General features: G+C 32.9%; 1 protein-coding gene across 1 annotated transcript in view; it reads left to right on the top strand.

The window, feature by feature from the left end:
- Window positions 1–16,224, top strand: part of LOC115876219 (Down syndrome cell adhesion molecule-like protein 1) — a 337,865-nt gene that overhangs the window by 305,342 nt on the left and 16,299 nt on the right. Inside the window, 1 exon segment of the mRNA XM_030891919.1 lies at window positions 12,359–12,624. Coding sequence (XP_030747779.1) covers window positions 12,359–12,624 — 266 coding nt within the window.

The raw sequence follows: 16,224 nt of genomic DNA, 5'->3' as shown, positions 1-16,224 counted from the left end.
GATTGTAATCAGAAATATGTTGGGCAAACTAGAAGATCAATATTAACTAGATTTAAAGAACATTTAGCTCAGATAAGATATGGTAGACCGGATAAATCTTGCGTTGCCGAACATATTGTTGATAATGAACATTGCATAGATCTTAATAATCTAAAATTAATTAAACAAGTCTCAAATTACAGGCAATTAGATGCATATGAAAGCATCAGAATTAATAAATGTAAAGATAGTATGAACAAAGACAACGGTCCAATTCCTTCAAGTTCTTTGTTCCTACTACTCTAGTGGCGGAAATCTAACTGCTAATATAAACGCTCAACTTGTAGATTGTACTTTAGTTTATAATCATCTGCTGATGATGCTAACATGGTTAGCGAAACACGCGTCCAGTGTAAAATAAAAGTGTTTTGGTGTATTGTGGTGATTTAGTATTTTTATTTTGCTAACATTTCATTTCTCATTTTTTATCTGAAAAAATAAATAAGTTATAGGGATTAGCCACTTTTGAGATGCACCTGGTATACAGGGTGAGTCTTAAAGAAACTTCAGAGACACATCTATGAGGTTTTTTGAATGAATTTTATGAATTTAAAAAAAATTGAAAATTTTTAGTCTAAATTAAAGAGCATATTATCTTCATAATATGACAACATAGGTAGCAGATTAAATTTACAAGAAAGAAAATCCAGAAAAGATACAGTGGTTCTCAAAATTTAACCAAAAAATCATTTTTTTTTTAAATTTTCAAAGTAAAATAATTCGGTTATTTTGGAGTAAAGAGAAAATATGTTTATTTTATCGAGATCTACCAGCCCTGAAAATATTAGCACATTATTTAAAAACATTATTAATTAATAGGATTATTTAAAACCCACTCTGTATATAAACTTTTCTATTTTAACGTTTTAACAGTCAAAACGAAAAATCCATTCGGATTCATCGTACACAGTCTCAAACTCGATTTAAACACACAAACGAGAAGAATAAACGAAAAAGACATAAAAACCAAGTCTCTCCCGCGCTCTCATAAATTTCTACGTTTTACGTGTAGATAACGCGCTTTGTAATTTTAAGCTCGACTTTGCCCGAACAAATATAGAATAAAATGGAAACAAAAATATACAGAAGAATACTAAGAAAGAGAAAAAGCAAAAAAAGTTATGCGTTTTAAGTATACGCGAGGAAGAAGTTGTTTTGGAGGGAAGTCAGGAGACGTTTTAAAAGAAAATTACGTTCTTTCTTTTAGAGAGAAGAGGGTCTTCGTGTATTTCTGTCGCTTTTTTGAATATATAAATTCGTAATTCGGGTAAATGGAATGCTCGTTACAGCATCGTTTACTTCGGTAGGTTTTGTTTGTTTTGTGCAGAAATAATTGCGAAATTGTGAAAAATACTATAGTTTACTACACTGAGCGATAGGAAAAGTAAACGCCTTTGAATATTCATGTATTCAGGGTTGTTCACCACATACGGAGGACACGGAGTATTGTAGCTAAACGATGAGATTTTTACAAATTGTAAGTTTTGGGTACGATGAAGGACTATTAAGGTGCGTATTCATTATCCGCACGAACGAACGAACGAACGAACGAATGTTCGCTAGTGGTATGGACGGGGACCGCACGATAGAACCCGCATCGAGAGAGACCGCACGCATTTCTTCATTCGCGCGCCAGTTCTAATCGTCAAGATATTGTTATAAACCTGTTTTTTTGTTTATATACCGTCATTGAATTATCGCTAAGCAAGTTACTGTGAAGCAGTGCGTAAGGAGTCGGGCTAGGAAGCGAGAGACCGGAGTTCGAATCTCGGCCGGGACATAACGTTTTATTTATTTTTTTAAATACTGTTGTATTCTATAGTTTATTTTTGTAGTATAAAAAAAAGAACTATTTATTCTGTTATTTTTTAATCTCCGGTATTAATATAAATTGATTGTTGGTACAATACCTCATTTAATATAAAATAATAGGTATTCTACTTTTTGTAATGTATCGGGCCCTAATTGTACCTAAAAGTAATATATTTTTAATGATATACCAAATTGTAAACTATTTAATATTTCAGTTACTTAAAAAGTTAATTTGCATTGAATAATTGCCTACCATTAAAGGAAATTTGAGCTATATAATCCTTGATGGGCATATTCTGGGTATGCACATACTTCCTCTAAATTTTGGGTTTTGTTCAACCGATTTATTCTCAAAACCTGAAACATCTACATATAAAAAGAAGCACAGGTAACTTATTATAATAAACTTCACCCTTGGAATTACTTCCACTAATCATAATAAACTTCACCCTTGGAATTACTTCTATCACAATTACAATACATTCATCTGCATTGGCATTTCTACTTTTCGATGGGAAACAATAAACTTCCCAATATTTTTTAAATGATGTAACAATTCCTCTTGTGGTTACTTTTCCATAGATATCCTCAACTCTGTCCTCATGTGAATTCAGAGGCAATGAAAATGAAAATTATTTACCATAAACATCGCAAACTAAAAACCGAATAAACAATTTTATACCGAATATAGAAATAAATTTAGTATTTTTACCTATTATCGTCCAAATCCATGTTAATATATAATTATTATTCTTAAATATATTTTTGGAACTGCTGGTTTTAGTAATTATTAAATTAAACGAACTAAAAAGTCTTAAAAATAAAAAATTCTTAACCATAACCTCAAAAATGCAGATCTCCTGTCAACTTTCTTTATTTTTTATTTATTCCTCATTTTCCTAGTGACGTCACAGGTGGTATGCGCGAACTGAACGAAATTGGAGCCGCTATCGATCATACCGTGTATTCTTTGTACCATGACGTCTAAACGCCTTTGATGTACCGACTCGAAGCGGATGGTCGAGCGCACGAACGAACGAACGGCCGCATGCGTTCGGTCCCCGTCTAAATATACCGCACTTTCATTCGTTCGTTCGTTCGGATAATGAATACGCACCTTAAATCTGAAAGCGCACGCAGGCGAACGCCTTTGATGTACCGACTCGAAGCGGAGGTCGAGCGCACGACCGAATGAACGGCCGCATGCGTTTCGGTCCCCGTCTAAATATACCACTTGCTTTCATTCGTTCGTTCGTTCGTTCGTTCGGATAATGAATACGCACCTTTAGAGGTACAATTTAAAATAATTTACATGATACAGAGTGTCCCAAATAAGGTAAAAATATCTAAGTTGTATTTTTTAAATGGAACACCCTGTATATTATTACATTTTAGTTTCTACGATTAAAATAAAGGTAAATTTGATTAAGATTTATTATACTTAAACCTTACCGTTTTTGAAATATTTTCAATTTTGTGAAATTGCAGTAAAAATTTTAAGGCTTCATTTCTCCAAGGGTATCAAAGTTTTTAATACTAAATATTTACTGAAGTTTATTTACTGATCAGTTATTGTGTTGCAATAATAAAAATAATACTACCATAAGGTAGTGTTATACATAACTGTATAAATATACATAACTGTATAAACAGAGTGTCTAAAAATTTATTTTAAATAATTATTAGCTTCAAACGGCAATAACTTGTTTAATTTAAATGGAACACCCTGTATTTTTTACGAGAATCAGATGCACAATTTAATTGTTTATCAATTTATATTATACCATTTTTTACCTATTTCTTTAAGTTTCCGTAGAAAATGCATTTTCTTGTAATTTAGACCTTATTTATCAATATAAACCCATGGACTATTGACATTTTAGATTATTTTTAAAGATGTACCAAATTTTTAAAGAGTACAGATACTAATATTGTCGATATAATTCGTTTATTTCATTAAAAAATGAAAAAAAAACTGTTTAAATATTTGTTAAAGAGGACCAATTAATATGATTCCAGTATTCAAACTACATTAACTGACTGTTTGCGTTTATTAATAATAAGTACTCCAAATACTAAAAAATGAATTTTGTATGGGCATTAGACAGTGTGATAAAAGTAACACCTTAAAAATGATATTTCATTTTTGATAAATGCTTATTTATAACAACAAAAAGAGACTTTAATTTGATAACTTATTATTATATTAATTTCTGACTCAAATCCACATTTATTTATAATAATTTATTAACGAACCCAATTAATTATGTCATTAATTGGTATATGGGCGGAAATAATAGTGTTATATTTAATTAATGGTATACTCTTTTTATAAAGATTTAAATAGTTTTCTTTTTACATACAAATGGGCTAGTAATATTATCGTTTTGCTAAGAAACGATAATAATACTAATCTACATTTTGTACATTTGTTGCTTTAAAACAATCTAAAATGTCAATATTCCATGGATATATTGATAAATGGGGTCTAAATTATAAGAAAATGCATTTTCTACGAGAACTTGAAGGGATAGGTAAAAAATGGTATAATACAATTTGATAGACAATTTAATTGTGCATCTGATTCTCCTAAAATATACAGGGCATTCCATTTAAATTAAAGAAGTTATTGCCGTTTGAAGCTAATAATTATTTAAAATAAATTTTTAGACACTCTGTATAAGGTCACAAAATTGAAAATATTTCAAAAACGGTAAGGTTTAAGTATAATAAACCTTAATCAAATTTACCTTTATTTTAATCGTAGAAACTAAAAATGTAATAATATACAGGGTGTTCCATTTAAAAAAATACAACTTTGATATTTTTTATTTATTTGGGACACTCTGTATCTTGTAAAAATATTTTTAAATTGTAGCTCTAATAGTCCTTCAACGAACCCCAAACTTACAATTTGTAAAAATCTCATCGTTTAGTTACAATACTCCGTGTCGTATGTGGTGAACAACCCTGTATAGATATAGGTGGCCTATCAAAAACGTTCCGCAAGGCATAACGGCCAGGGTAATTTTATTTTCAGAAAATTCAAAAACACGTCAATTTTGTTTGTGAGGGGGATAACTCTTGCCCCAAAAATGATTGCAAGATCTTTAACCCTCTAAGCGGGGGTGTCATCCCCCAATTTTTTTCAAATGGGCAGGGGGGTCAAGTAGTACCGCAATGAAAAGGGCTTTCTATTCTCTATACTCTCCGGCTTGGTTTTTGAAAATCGGTCGAGCCATTGAGAAAATATGAAGGATTGAAATTTGAAAAGTTTATTTAAACATTTATCAGAGTAAATGATGAGGATAAATTCCTTCGACCAATTTGCTGTTTTTTTTTCTTATTATTTCTAGATGTTTTCGCATTTTTTCACTTGCCACAAGGTTGAACGATCAGGTGCGGCAGTTGCTAGATAACTGTTCAGTGACTTATGCGTTGAAGTTCTTCTCAATATCGTTAAACTTTTTAATAATTACGGTGTACTCACTTGCAGAAAAAGTGGAACTTTATTTTAAAAATAATGAATGTGGCAATCGGGTTGAATGAAAGCCATCCTGACAAACACCTTTATGGCAAAATTGTTTAGCGAGTTAGTAGCAAAATTTCGCGAAACTGTTTCCGTTATAAATAAAAAAAAGAGACAGAGGGAAAATCCTGTAGTAAATAAAGCTATGGAGGTATCCGCATTGGGCCAAGTTGCCATGGAGAGTACGCTGAGTACAAGAAAATTAGCCAATGAGACCGGCGTGAATCGTACAAGCGTCCAAAGGATATTAAAAAAACACAAGTTCCACCCGTACAAAATTCAGTTGGTACAAGAACTCAACGAAGACGATTTTGATCTTCGCTTGCAATTTTGTGAAATTATGAGTGAACGAATGGCGAATGATAATTATTTCCTATTTAATGTGTGTTTTTCGGCAACTTGCTATGTTACTAGTAGCTGGTTTTCTCTGTATATGCTTCATCAGGCATTTACTTGAAATATTGTTCAAACTGTATTATTAACATTTATAATAAATAAGTTTTCATGTTTTTATAATTATTATCCATAGAACAGTTTATTTGTATTTATAGTCTGTGAAACGAATAACTTTGAATTTGACAGTTCCCACGGGCTTTTCTAGTGTTAATTTTATTAGGTTAGCAACTTGCGACCATGCTGACGCAATGCCGTCTCTAATAGAACAGCCTCGAATAATTATTCCTTATATTTGACTATGGCTGAAATCGTACTCCATAGTCAATGTAGATAGTTTTAGTGTTAAGAATAATAATTTTAAAAAAATATGTGGTCATCTTTTGACAAGTTTATATTAGTTTATTAATTGCAGTAAACATTATGTGGTTTGGTTTGGTGTGAATATTTTATATGCAATTTTTTGGATTATATTCGACACTATATTTTTATATGACACAACACTGATGAAGGCTATAATGTTAGCCGAAACGTTTTTTTTAAAACCATTATACATATAAAATGACAGCGATCTTTATTTCATAGCTATCCCTGACGCCTTTTTTTCTATGATATTGTATTATTTGCAAATATAATTTTTCGAACATTGATACTTGCAAAATATACATATAAATTTTGTGAATGCAAATAATAATACATCACTATTAGTAGATATTGAACGTTTTTTGTTAAATTAGATCTATTTTCAAACCCCAAAATTTAAAATATATTTTACATTTTACCCATTATCTTATGTACCTATTCATTATTTGTATATTTGTAAAACATTTGCTGCATTTGTATGGTTCATAGTTTATTTGCCAAAGTATTTATTACTATAAATAGGTATATATTATATTTATTAACTGTATATTATGTATATTTCATGTAAACTATATCATTTTTAAAATACAAACCAAAAATACGAGGAATAATTATGTTTTCCATGTATTCTACAACATATTTATTAATCCGTATCTAATTAGCGTGACGTCATAAATCTCGCTCCGAGGCTGTTCTATTACAGACGGCATTGGTCTGATATTTAGAAATGTCAAAAGCTGATGACATTTTACTTTTGACAATTATGCCATTTCGTGTTGATTTTTGCAAGAAGAGGAAGAACTGTCACTTGTTTTATTATTTTCCTTTTCTATTTCACGTAAGTAAAAAGAGTTACCTATCTGATTCGTTCAGGCACACAATTTAAAGAATATCAGTAACTTTTTTGATAGAGGGATTTTATATTTGCCATGTTGGTAAAAAATAACGGTCAAAATTCAAAGTTATTCATTTTATAGACTATAGTAGGTATTTAGTGCAAAATAAATGTTTTACAAAACATTTTTTTCACTTAGGTAATCATCTAAACAAGGTGTGCGGTAATGAAAATGCGTGAGTTAAGAAGCTCTTAACTCACCTAAAATGCGTGAGTTAAGAGCTTAAGTGTTGTTTGAGGACGCTATCATCATCGCTAAGTTGATGAGGACCCAAAATTTTACCAAAATAGTAAAATTGTTGTTAATCGTTACGGTCTTGTTCAAAAGCGAATATCTCCGATAAAAATAAAGCTATTGAAATGAATCAAAAAGCAAACTATCAAGGAAAAGCGTTCCGAGATGATAAAATTATTTTTAAATTAATTGCATCGCTAACTTACTCCACAGGGTGTTTCAAACTTTCACCAAAATATCAACATTTTGTTTTCACTCTTGACTTTTTAGTCTCTTTTTAAATTAAAATTTCAACTCCCTCTCTGTCTAACTTTCATTCTGTACTGTATATACAGTGTGACCCACTCAAGACCGGGCACCCTCCATAAAATCTGTGTTTATAGTCCGATTTTGATGATTTTTTTTTTAAATATAAAGTTTCAAAAAATGTACGTTAGGGCTCAATGTCATGTTATTTCACAAAAAACAAGGCCTACTTAATAAAGTTTTTGTGGTGAAAAATTTGCAAAATCATATTAGGGATTTTTTTTCAAAAAATTTGAGTACACCCCTACATTCGGCATCCCCTAAAACAGTTCTGTACCAAATTTCGTTTAAAATTATTAATTATTAATAATTTTGCAGTTAAATTAAATAATTCCCTATTTTTGCCAATTTAACGATGAGTTTCAAGTAACCCTTGAAAAACAATCCACGACAACGAGTTTTATTACAAACAATGATAAAAATACTACAAGCAACACAATAACCGAATAATAAGTTAAACATATTCAAATAATTCTAGTTGCTTCTACCAGCCCTCCATTCAGTTCAATACATTTGTCGCATCTTTTTTCTTAGATTAACAGTTACATTCCTAAGCTGCTGTGGTGTAATATTTGCAGAAGCCTCTGTAATTCTAATACGTAATTCATCCTACAGATTGAGGTCTAGACTTGTAAACTTGTTGCTTTTAAGAAACCCCAAAGAAAGAAATCAAGGGGTGTTAGGTCCGGGGATCTCCGGTGGCCACTCAATTAGCGGGCTATTTCGACCTATCCACTTATTTTCAAAATTTTCATTTAACCATTCCCTGACAACTGCCGCGTTATGCACAGGTGATCCGTCCAATTGAAATTTTAAATTCAAACGGGTTTGGCATGGTAAATTATGTATTGCATCCCAAAAGTCATTAATCAGAAAATTCAAAAACGTTGGACTATTCAAATTTCTCTCAAAAAAATATGGACCAATGATTCTATCATCAAGTATGCCACACCACACATTTAATTTCTGAGAATACTGTCTTCTTGTATTGATCACCCATTCAGGGTTTTCGACTGCCCAGAATCGCGAATTTTGAGAGGATACTACTCCGTTTGTACTAAATGTTGCCTCATCACTAAATAAAATTTCTTTTAAGAAATTTCTATTATTTAAATACTCTGCTTGAGCCCATAAGCAGAATTCTAATCGTCTAACATCATCTCCGTTTTCCAAAGTGTGTAAAATCTTTGGTTTAAAGGGTTTAACTTTATTAGTTCGCAAACATCTCCTAATATTTTCCCTTGGTATATCCAAATCAACACTGGCGCCTCTAATGCTTGCACGAGGATTGTTACGAAAATATTCTAATATTTCCTCATTCCGCCTATTTATTCAATGTTCCGGCCTTCTGTTTTTTAGTAAGTATTTTGACACACAACCAGTTTCATTAAAAACTCTATTTATTCGTTGAACCGTGCTTCTACTTACTGCAGGTCTGTCGGGATGTCTGTTGTTAAATTCTCTGGCAGCTTCTCCTGCTTGAAGATAGTTATCACCCACTAAACGAATCATTTCAATTTTATCCCTAATATTTAATTGTTCCATAATGCAAATAATATTTCTTGATACAACACTTTTCTGCGTGCTATTAAATTAATATTCAATTCTACGCTGCAAGAATTGACAGCTAATAAAACCCATTGTTGTGGATTGTTTTTTTCAAGGGTTACGTTATAACTCATCGTTAAATTGGCAAAAATAGGGAATTATTTAATTTAACTGCAGAATTATTAATAATTAATATTTTTAAACGAAATTTGGTACAGAACTGTTTTGAGGGATGCCGAATGTAGGGGTGTACTCAAATTTTTTGAAAAAAAATCGCTAATATGATTTTGCAAATTTTTCACCACAAAAACTTTATTAAGTAGGCCTTGTTTTTTGTGAAATAACATGACATTGAGCCCTAAAGTACATTTTTTGAAACTTTATATTTGAAAAAAAATCATCAAAATCGGACTATAAACACAGATTTTATGGAGGGTGCCCGGTCTTGAGTGGGTCACACTGTATATATTGTTAAAACTTTCATTTTGTATTTCATTAAAAACATATTTCGTCTACTAATTTTTTTTTATTTCAATAACTTTAAACTTAAATTAAGTCGAAGTAAAAGAAAATTCAAATTAAGGAAAAGCAAAAAAAAATAAAAACATCAGTTATGTCTTTTAGTAGGGCCAAAAAGTTGTTGTTAAAAGAAACTCTGGAGACTCTTTAAAAGAAAGTTACATGCTTTATTTTAAAGGGTTTTCTCGTTGTCTCTCATCGCTGGCAGGAGCTTTTTGAATATATAAATTCGTAATTCCGGGTAAATGGGACGCTTGTTACAAACCGCTTTATTTTGATATCGGTTTTGTTTTTGAATTGAAAAAAATGCAGAATTTTAAAAAATAAAAAGAAGCTGAATATAAAAACGACTTTAGAAGGATTGATCCCTTATTTTATGAATGAAGGATTATATTATTATTTACTTTTTTGCATATGCTTCGTTAAAAATAAAGACGTTATTTATATTTATACAGGGTGCGTCTTAAATAAGTGCAAATATTTTAGGGTTAGTATATTTCGACCCCAGAAACACGATCGTGAGATTTTTTCCGCGAAATTTTTTTAAAAAATTTGGAATTTTTTGGATTTTTTTTTGTTGATAATATGGCAACGTGTTTCTTTTATTGAGATCTACCAGCCCTGAAAATATTTGTACTTATTTAAAACTCCCCCTGTATAGTTTGAGAAAAACGCAAGATACTTACACATAACGTTCAAATAGAAAGCGTTGCTTTCACCATCTCCTTCTGTGTTGTAACCCACACACGTGTAGTTGCCTGCAGTTGCTCTAGACACTCCTTGAAGAACTAAACTCTGGTTGCTGATAATTACCCCAGCATTGACGTTGATTTGAAGATGTCTACCCTGTAACAATACATTTTTATTTTAAAAATAGAAAAATATCAATTGAATTCAAAAAAAAAAATGATGTATGCGTTATACGATAAAAACTTATCTAATACAGTACTTGATAAGTTTCGAAACCATTTATGGTACCCTAGTTCTGAAGCCTTATCATTTTTGACGAAAATATATCTCTTAGTGTCAGGCAGAAAATGGTTGAAGCTTTAAAAGTGAATAATGACGAAGAGTTCGATATTTCTAAACGCTTCATTTTTATTACAGTTGAGGGTTGGAACTTTTGGTGCTACATAGCAAAATAAAACACTAAATCACCACAATACACCAAAACACTTTTACTTTTACACTGGACGCGCGTTTCGCTAACCATGTTAGCATCATCAGCAGGTTATCAAGGGAGTTCGTTCTTTCTCAGTTAAAAATAATATTGAATTCATTAACAAAATTAAAAATATACCATTGCATGGAGGTGAAATTTTGGTCTCCTTTGATGTATCTTCGTTGTTCCCAAGTTTATCAAAAGTGATTTGTTTGCAAAGTTACAAAAATGTTATAAAATTATCTAGATCATATTGTAATGTTTGAATTTAGAATAATAAACAAAATAAATCGAGTCGTTTTAATAAATTACTATTTTTTATTGCAAAAAAGACCTTGTCCCAACATAGAGTTGTTAGTGCTCGTAGGTAGTTGACGGCGGCCGGCGGCGGTAAGCTTTGTACTCTAATTTCATTAAAGTTGTTACGTTTGAGTTATATTTTATTAATAAACAATGTTGGAAACAGTACAGTGAAAAATATTGTTACATAAAAAATAGTTTTGCTAAATTTTTTAGAGGTTTTAGATAAATAAAATATAAAACAAACAATATAAAAATTGCATAATATACTGTGGTGAGTCAGAGCCGATTGAGACACTCACCAAGTCAATAGACCATTTTTAGAACAGCGGTTTTAAATTTCCAAAAACTAAACTAGCTTTTTCTACCAAAATACGACGTTATCTTAAAAGACTTTTCATTTAATTAAATCGTTAATAAGAATCAAATATTATTTCGACACTAATATCCAAATAGTACACGTCCTTAAATCTCAAATAACCTACCCTAATATTCGAAAATTAAGTCGTTATTTCCAACACAGCAACTCTCTGCCACTGTGACAATACAACACACTTTGCCGCAATTACTCCAAAGACAATTAATAACTTTTAACCCGATTGAAACTCGCCGAAACGTCGTCCTTTGTCGATTGCCGTTTGTCCGTAACGAGCAGAACAACACTGGGAGGAGTGAGGGTAAGGATAGGAGGTGTGAGGGAAGGAGGATTGTTGCCTCCACCGCATCCTTACGCTTTTAGAGCTAAACTTTGGAGCGAGACGTTTCTTAGACCTCGAATTGTCGAACCAGATTGTTAGACAAAGTTCTCTGTTTACTTAGTAAAATTATTTTTTCTTAAAATAGATAATTTATACTATGTGTAATAAATTATATTGAATAAAGAGTTTTTTCTTATAAAAAAAGATATATTAAGAAAAAGTGTATCATAAGTTCAGAAATTATGAAAAAAAATCTTATTTTCTAACTTACCCAACTCCTTTTGAAAAGAAAATTCGGAGATCTACTGTAGATCTAAATATTATAAAAAATAAGTACATTTTTTTTACATAGAATCATATATTAACAAAACGTGTCTTATAAATTCAAAAGTTATAAAAAAAATATATTGAAGTGTTTACAAAAATTTGAAATTTATTTGGCAATTTTTCTTTCCTGTGTACGAGTCTTAATAGATCGAAAATTATCTATCATTTATAAATGTCTGAATATTTAAAAAAATATATTTTAGAGGACAAACCTGTTTTTTGTTTTTTGTAGGTGGCAGTCCAATATCCAAACACGAGTCCAGTGCAGGGGAGTGTGACAGTGATGAGAAAAACCCGGATATAATCCCGCAACCTGTCGACGCCACTGACGATTGTGGATCGGACTATTCCCGGAAAAAGCAGCACGTGTCCACGATAGAAACATCGTCTCCCAGCAGGAGCCTCCTGCACCAAGCGGCAGGAAATTCGGGCTATATGGGATATTGCACGCTGAGGAATGGGATGCCATTGCACGATCTAAACGCTCAACCAAAACTGGTAAGTATTAGTTGTACGCCTGTGTTTAAAGTTTCCATACACCTTTATAAAAACAACTCTTAAAATTGCCTTATATCTATCAAAAATAGTAGATAAAATAGTACTTTAACCACAAGGGCAGATTAAATGATACTTTAACAGCGATGATAGACTGATAGATGATTGAGATTGACTCAAAACTGACAACCAAAGAGACAGCTTTATTTATTTGTCAAATTACATAAAAACCAACGCCAACCCAGCACAATATTTTTTCTACTCGTAATAAATTACTTGAAATAATAATTTCTGAATATTTTGTAACGTTTTTTATAAAACATTACCACTGCGAACGGCAGCTTTTCATCGGAGAGCAGTCGTGGATAAGGTATTTCACTGGAAAGAAAATTAAGTAATAACAATGAACAAAAAAAATAGATATTGGGCGCCAGTATTGTACGAGAAAGAAAACACAGTTGTATATTACTTCAAACTAATGACTATATTTATTCATGATGTTCTTTGCTGGTACATGACATTGTAGAGTTCTAATAAATATATAGTGGTTATATGTAAAAAAAATGGTGTTAAGAGTTGTACTAAATATCTATGAAAGTAATACCATTACAAGACGTAATGTAATGAAACCTAAGATCTAAATCATATTTTAAATATTAAATCGATATGAATGTTCTTAACAATCTAACCACTAAACATAATCTTTACGATATTACTTAAGATGTACGTTATTGTTTAAGACTGAAAATGTTTTAGATGTTAAATGTAAAACTAGAACTTAAATCTACACTTAGCTGTTCTTTATGTAATCTTGCTTCAAACAGTAACAGCGTGAGGTGGTCTCGCATCTCTGTACTGTCTGTCGGCGATCCTGTTGGCCAAAACAACAAAAGGGGCCAGAATGAGGACACCATGAATCAATACAGCCGTAGCTACTGACTAGGGTTAGATATGGGAGCGAAGCAGCATGGGGCTTACACTGTATCCATACTGTGACAATATGGGGACACTACCCGTACCTTGGAACACTACTAGGACCTTGGATAATGTCCGTAACTTGGACCATAACTTTGGACTATAACCTTGGACAAAGTCCGTCCATAAGATAACGGTACAGGGGAACACTACCCGTACCTTGGACACAGTCCGTCCATAAGACAATGTACGTCCATAAGATAAATAAGAAAACGGTACATGGGAACACTACCCGTACCTTGGACACAGTCCGTCCATAAGACCCTAAAAATACGAAACTCTTGTTTAAAACCAAACAAGGCCTAATAAACAAAATAAACCTACCTCGAAATACTTCCGAGGGCTCAATAATAAACAAAGAAACCGTCTTTTCTTCCATGTAACATTCTGTAGGACAAAAGCAAAAGAACACCAATGTGCCAGCAAAATATAAATACGAGTTAAGGTGGGTCAATCCAAAACTCTACCTTAAAAATATTCAATAATAATATCGAATCTATAAAAGATAATAACTCATATCTACATGTAGCTTCGAAATGGCAGCTGATTCAGATATTGCAGCAAGATTTAAATTATTACCATTTCTAAAAGCCGGAATGGTTAGGTTAGGCTACAGAGCGGCAAAAGCAAAAGTGAGAGAGTTGACAGAAGCGATGTTGACAGCGCCTCCACAGAGCGATAACAGGGTTGCGTCAAACGATATCAGGGTTGTGGACTAGAGAACGTAAAAATTACGCCGAGCGCGTCAAATAAACTATCCGGCCTGAACAAGAGGGAATCCGGTGATGATAGGCCAGACATCATATTTTATATATAAAAAAGACATGTAACGAACTAAAAACGTTACAATTTTTTAATTATTAATGTATAAAAAATAACTATTGCTTAATTTGTTCAACTTTTCTGGCATTTTTTAACCAACTTCGAATTGATAGTTACCGAGTTGATGGTTTTTAAAGCTGCTTGACTATCGGATAAGATTGCTATTTCTTGTTTCCGATAGTTCCCATCTAAGATAAGTTGTACGCATTTTTCGATTCCTAACAATACAAAACATCAAATTCGATTACGTGCCAGCCCAGCTTATATCATCTCCTATTCAACGCACGATAGCCCACACAATTCCCAACCGACAGTCGATGGTATTAAATAAATAATCTCCGTTTCGTTGTTCATATTCTTTTTTTCCACAAAAGACTACGTCTCTCCTTCTTTTGTGGGGGCTTCCACCACCACCGGCAGCCAATTTGTTCAGGTTTATATCGAAATTCCGGCGTACGTGTTCCGGCGCGTTCTCCACTGATTCCTCGCCTATTATCGGATTCGCGATACGATTTTCCGTCCGTTTCGTGATTTCCCAGCGAAAATAGGGCGAGACTGGACGAGGGCTACGTGCCTTCCGATGCCCTACCGAAAGAGGGAAAAAGGGAAACTAGAAGAAAATATAAAGCAGAGCTCAAAAGGAAGTATACAGTATGTTTCCTGTGGGCTGAAATTATGTAAAAATATTTTTACAGTTTGGGGTTGGAGCCTTTTGTGTTACAACAGCAAAATAAATAACAATATTTTACCACAACACATAATGATGAAAACTGAGTTTTAATCACCTGTTGATGTCCAATGCATGCACATTGTCATTGGTAGATATGCCAATGCGACAATGATTAACGGTCACTAACGGAATTAGTACTGGGAGAATTGTCAGATCAGGGGCTTGGAACACCCTCAAAAAGGAAATACCACTCCTGCAACTCCCAGTGGACGATATGCCAAGAACGTACAACTCTGACAAACATGTCAATGTAGTATTGAGCAATAAGAAGGATTGGAAGAGCGAAACGCTTGCCCAGCAGTTAAAAGACCATACCATAACTTGGTATACTGATGCTTCCAAAACCAATACGGGAACAGGGATCGGAGTGTTTGGGCCGAGAGCTAATTACTCGAACCAATGGGCACTTACCCTAGTATCCTACAGGCAGAAATCTACGCTATCGAGAGATGCGTACAACTTATCTTAGATAGGAACTATCGGAAACAAGAAATAGCCATCTTATCTGATAGTCAAGCAGCGTTAAAGGCGATCAACTCAGTATCAATCGATTTGAAATTGGTCAAAGAATGCATAGAGAAGCTGAATAAATTAGGCAAAGAAAACAAAGTCCTCCTACACTGGGTGCCTGCTCACCAAGGGATAGAAGGCAATGAAAAAGCAAATAATCTAGCTAGGAAAGGAGCGAACACTCCACTAACTGGACCAGAACCGTTCTGCTTTCCAGTGGTAACCAACTCAAGGCGGAACTCAAGAACTTGGAAAATTCCATCCGCAACCTGGAATGGAAATCTTGCAATGGTCTAAGACACTCGAAGAAGTTTCTGAGGGCTTATGATCAAGAAAAATCACAGATCTTCCTGGGTCTGAGTAAGAACAATCTTCGGATTGTCACGGGGTTTTTAACAGGACACTCCTCAATGAACACCTCAGTAGATTGAAACTAAGAAGAAACGGCGAATGCAGATTCTGTGGAGAAGATGGGGAAACACCAGTACACCTCATCACTGAGTGCGCCGAGACGACAACCATTCGTGCCATGAATGTTGGTACGACTGATATTGGAGATGGAGAAC

This window comes from Sitophilus oryzae, unplaced genomic scaffold (assembly GCF_002938485.1).
Source record: "Sitophilus oryzae breed Bouriz unplaced genomic scaffold, Soryzae_2.0 scaffold_1420_pilon_pilon, whole genome shotgun sequence".
Taxonomy (NCBI): Eukaryota; Metazoa; Arthropoda; class Insecta; order Coleoptera; family Curculionidae; genus Sitophilus; species Sitophilus oryzae.
The sequence above is the reverse complement of the archived record's forward strand: the minus strand, read 5'-3'. Positions and strand labels throughout refer to the sequence as shown.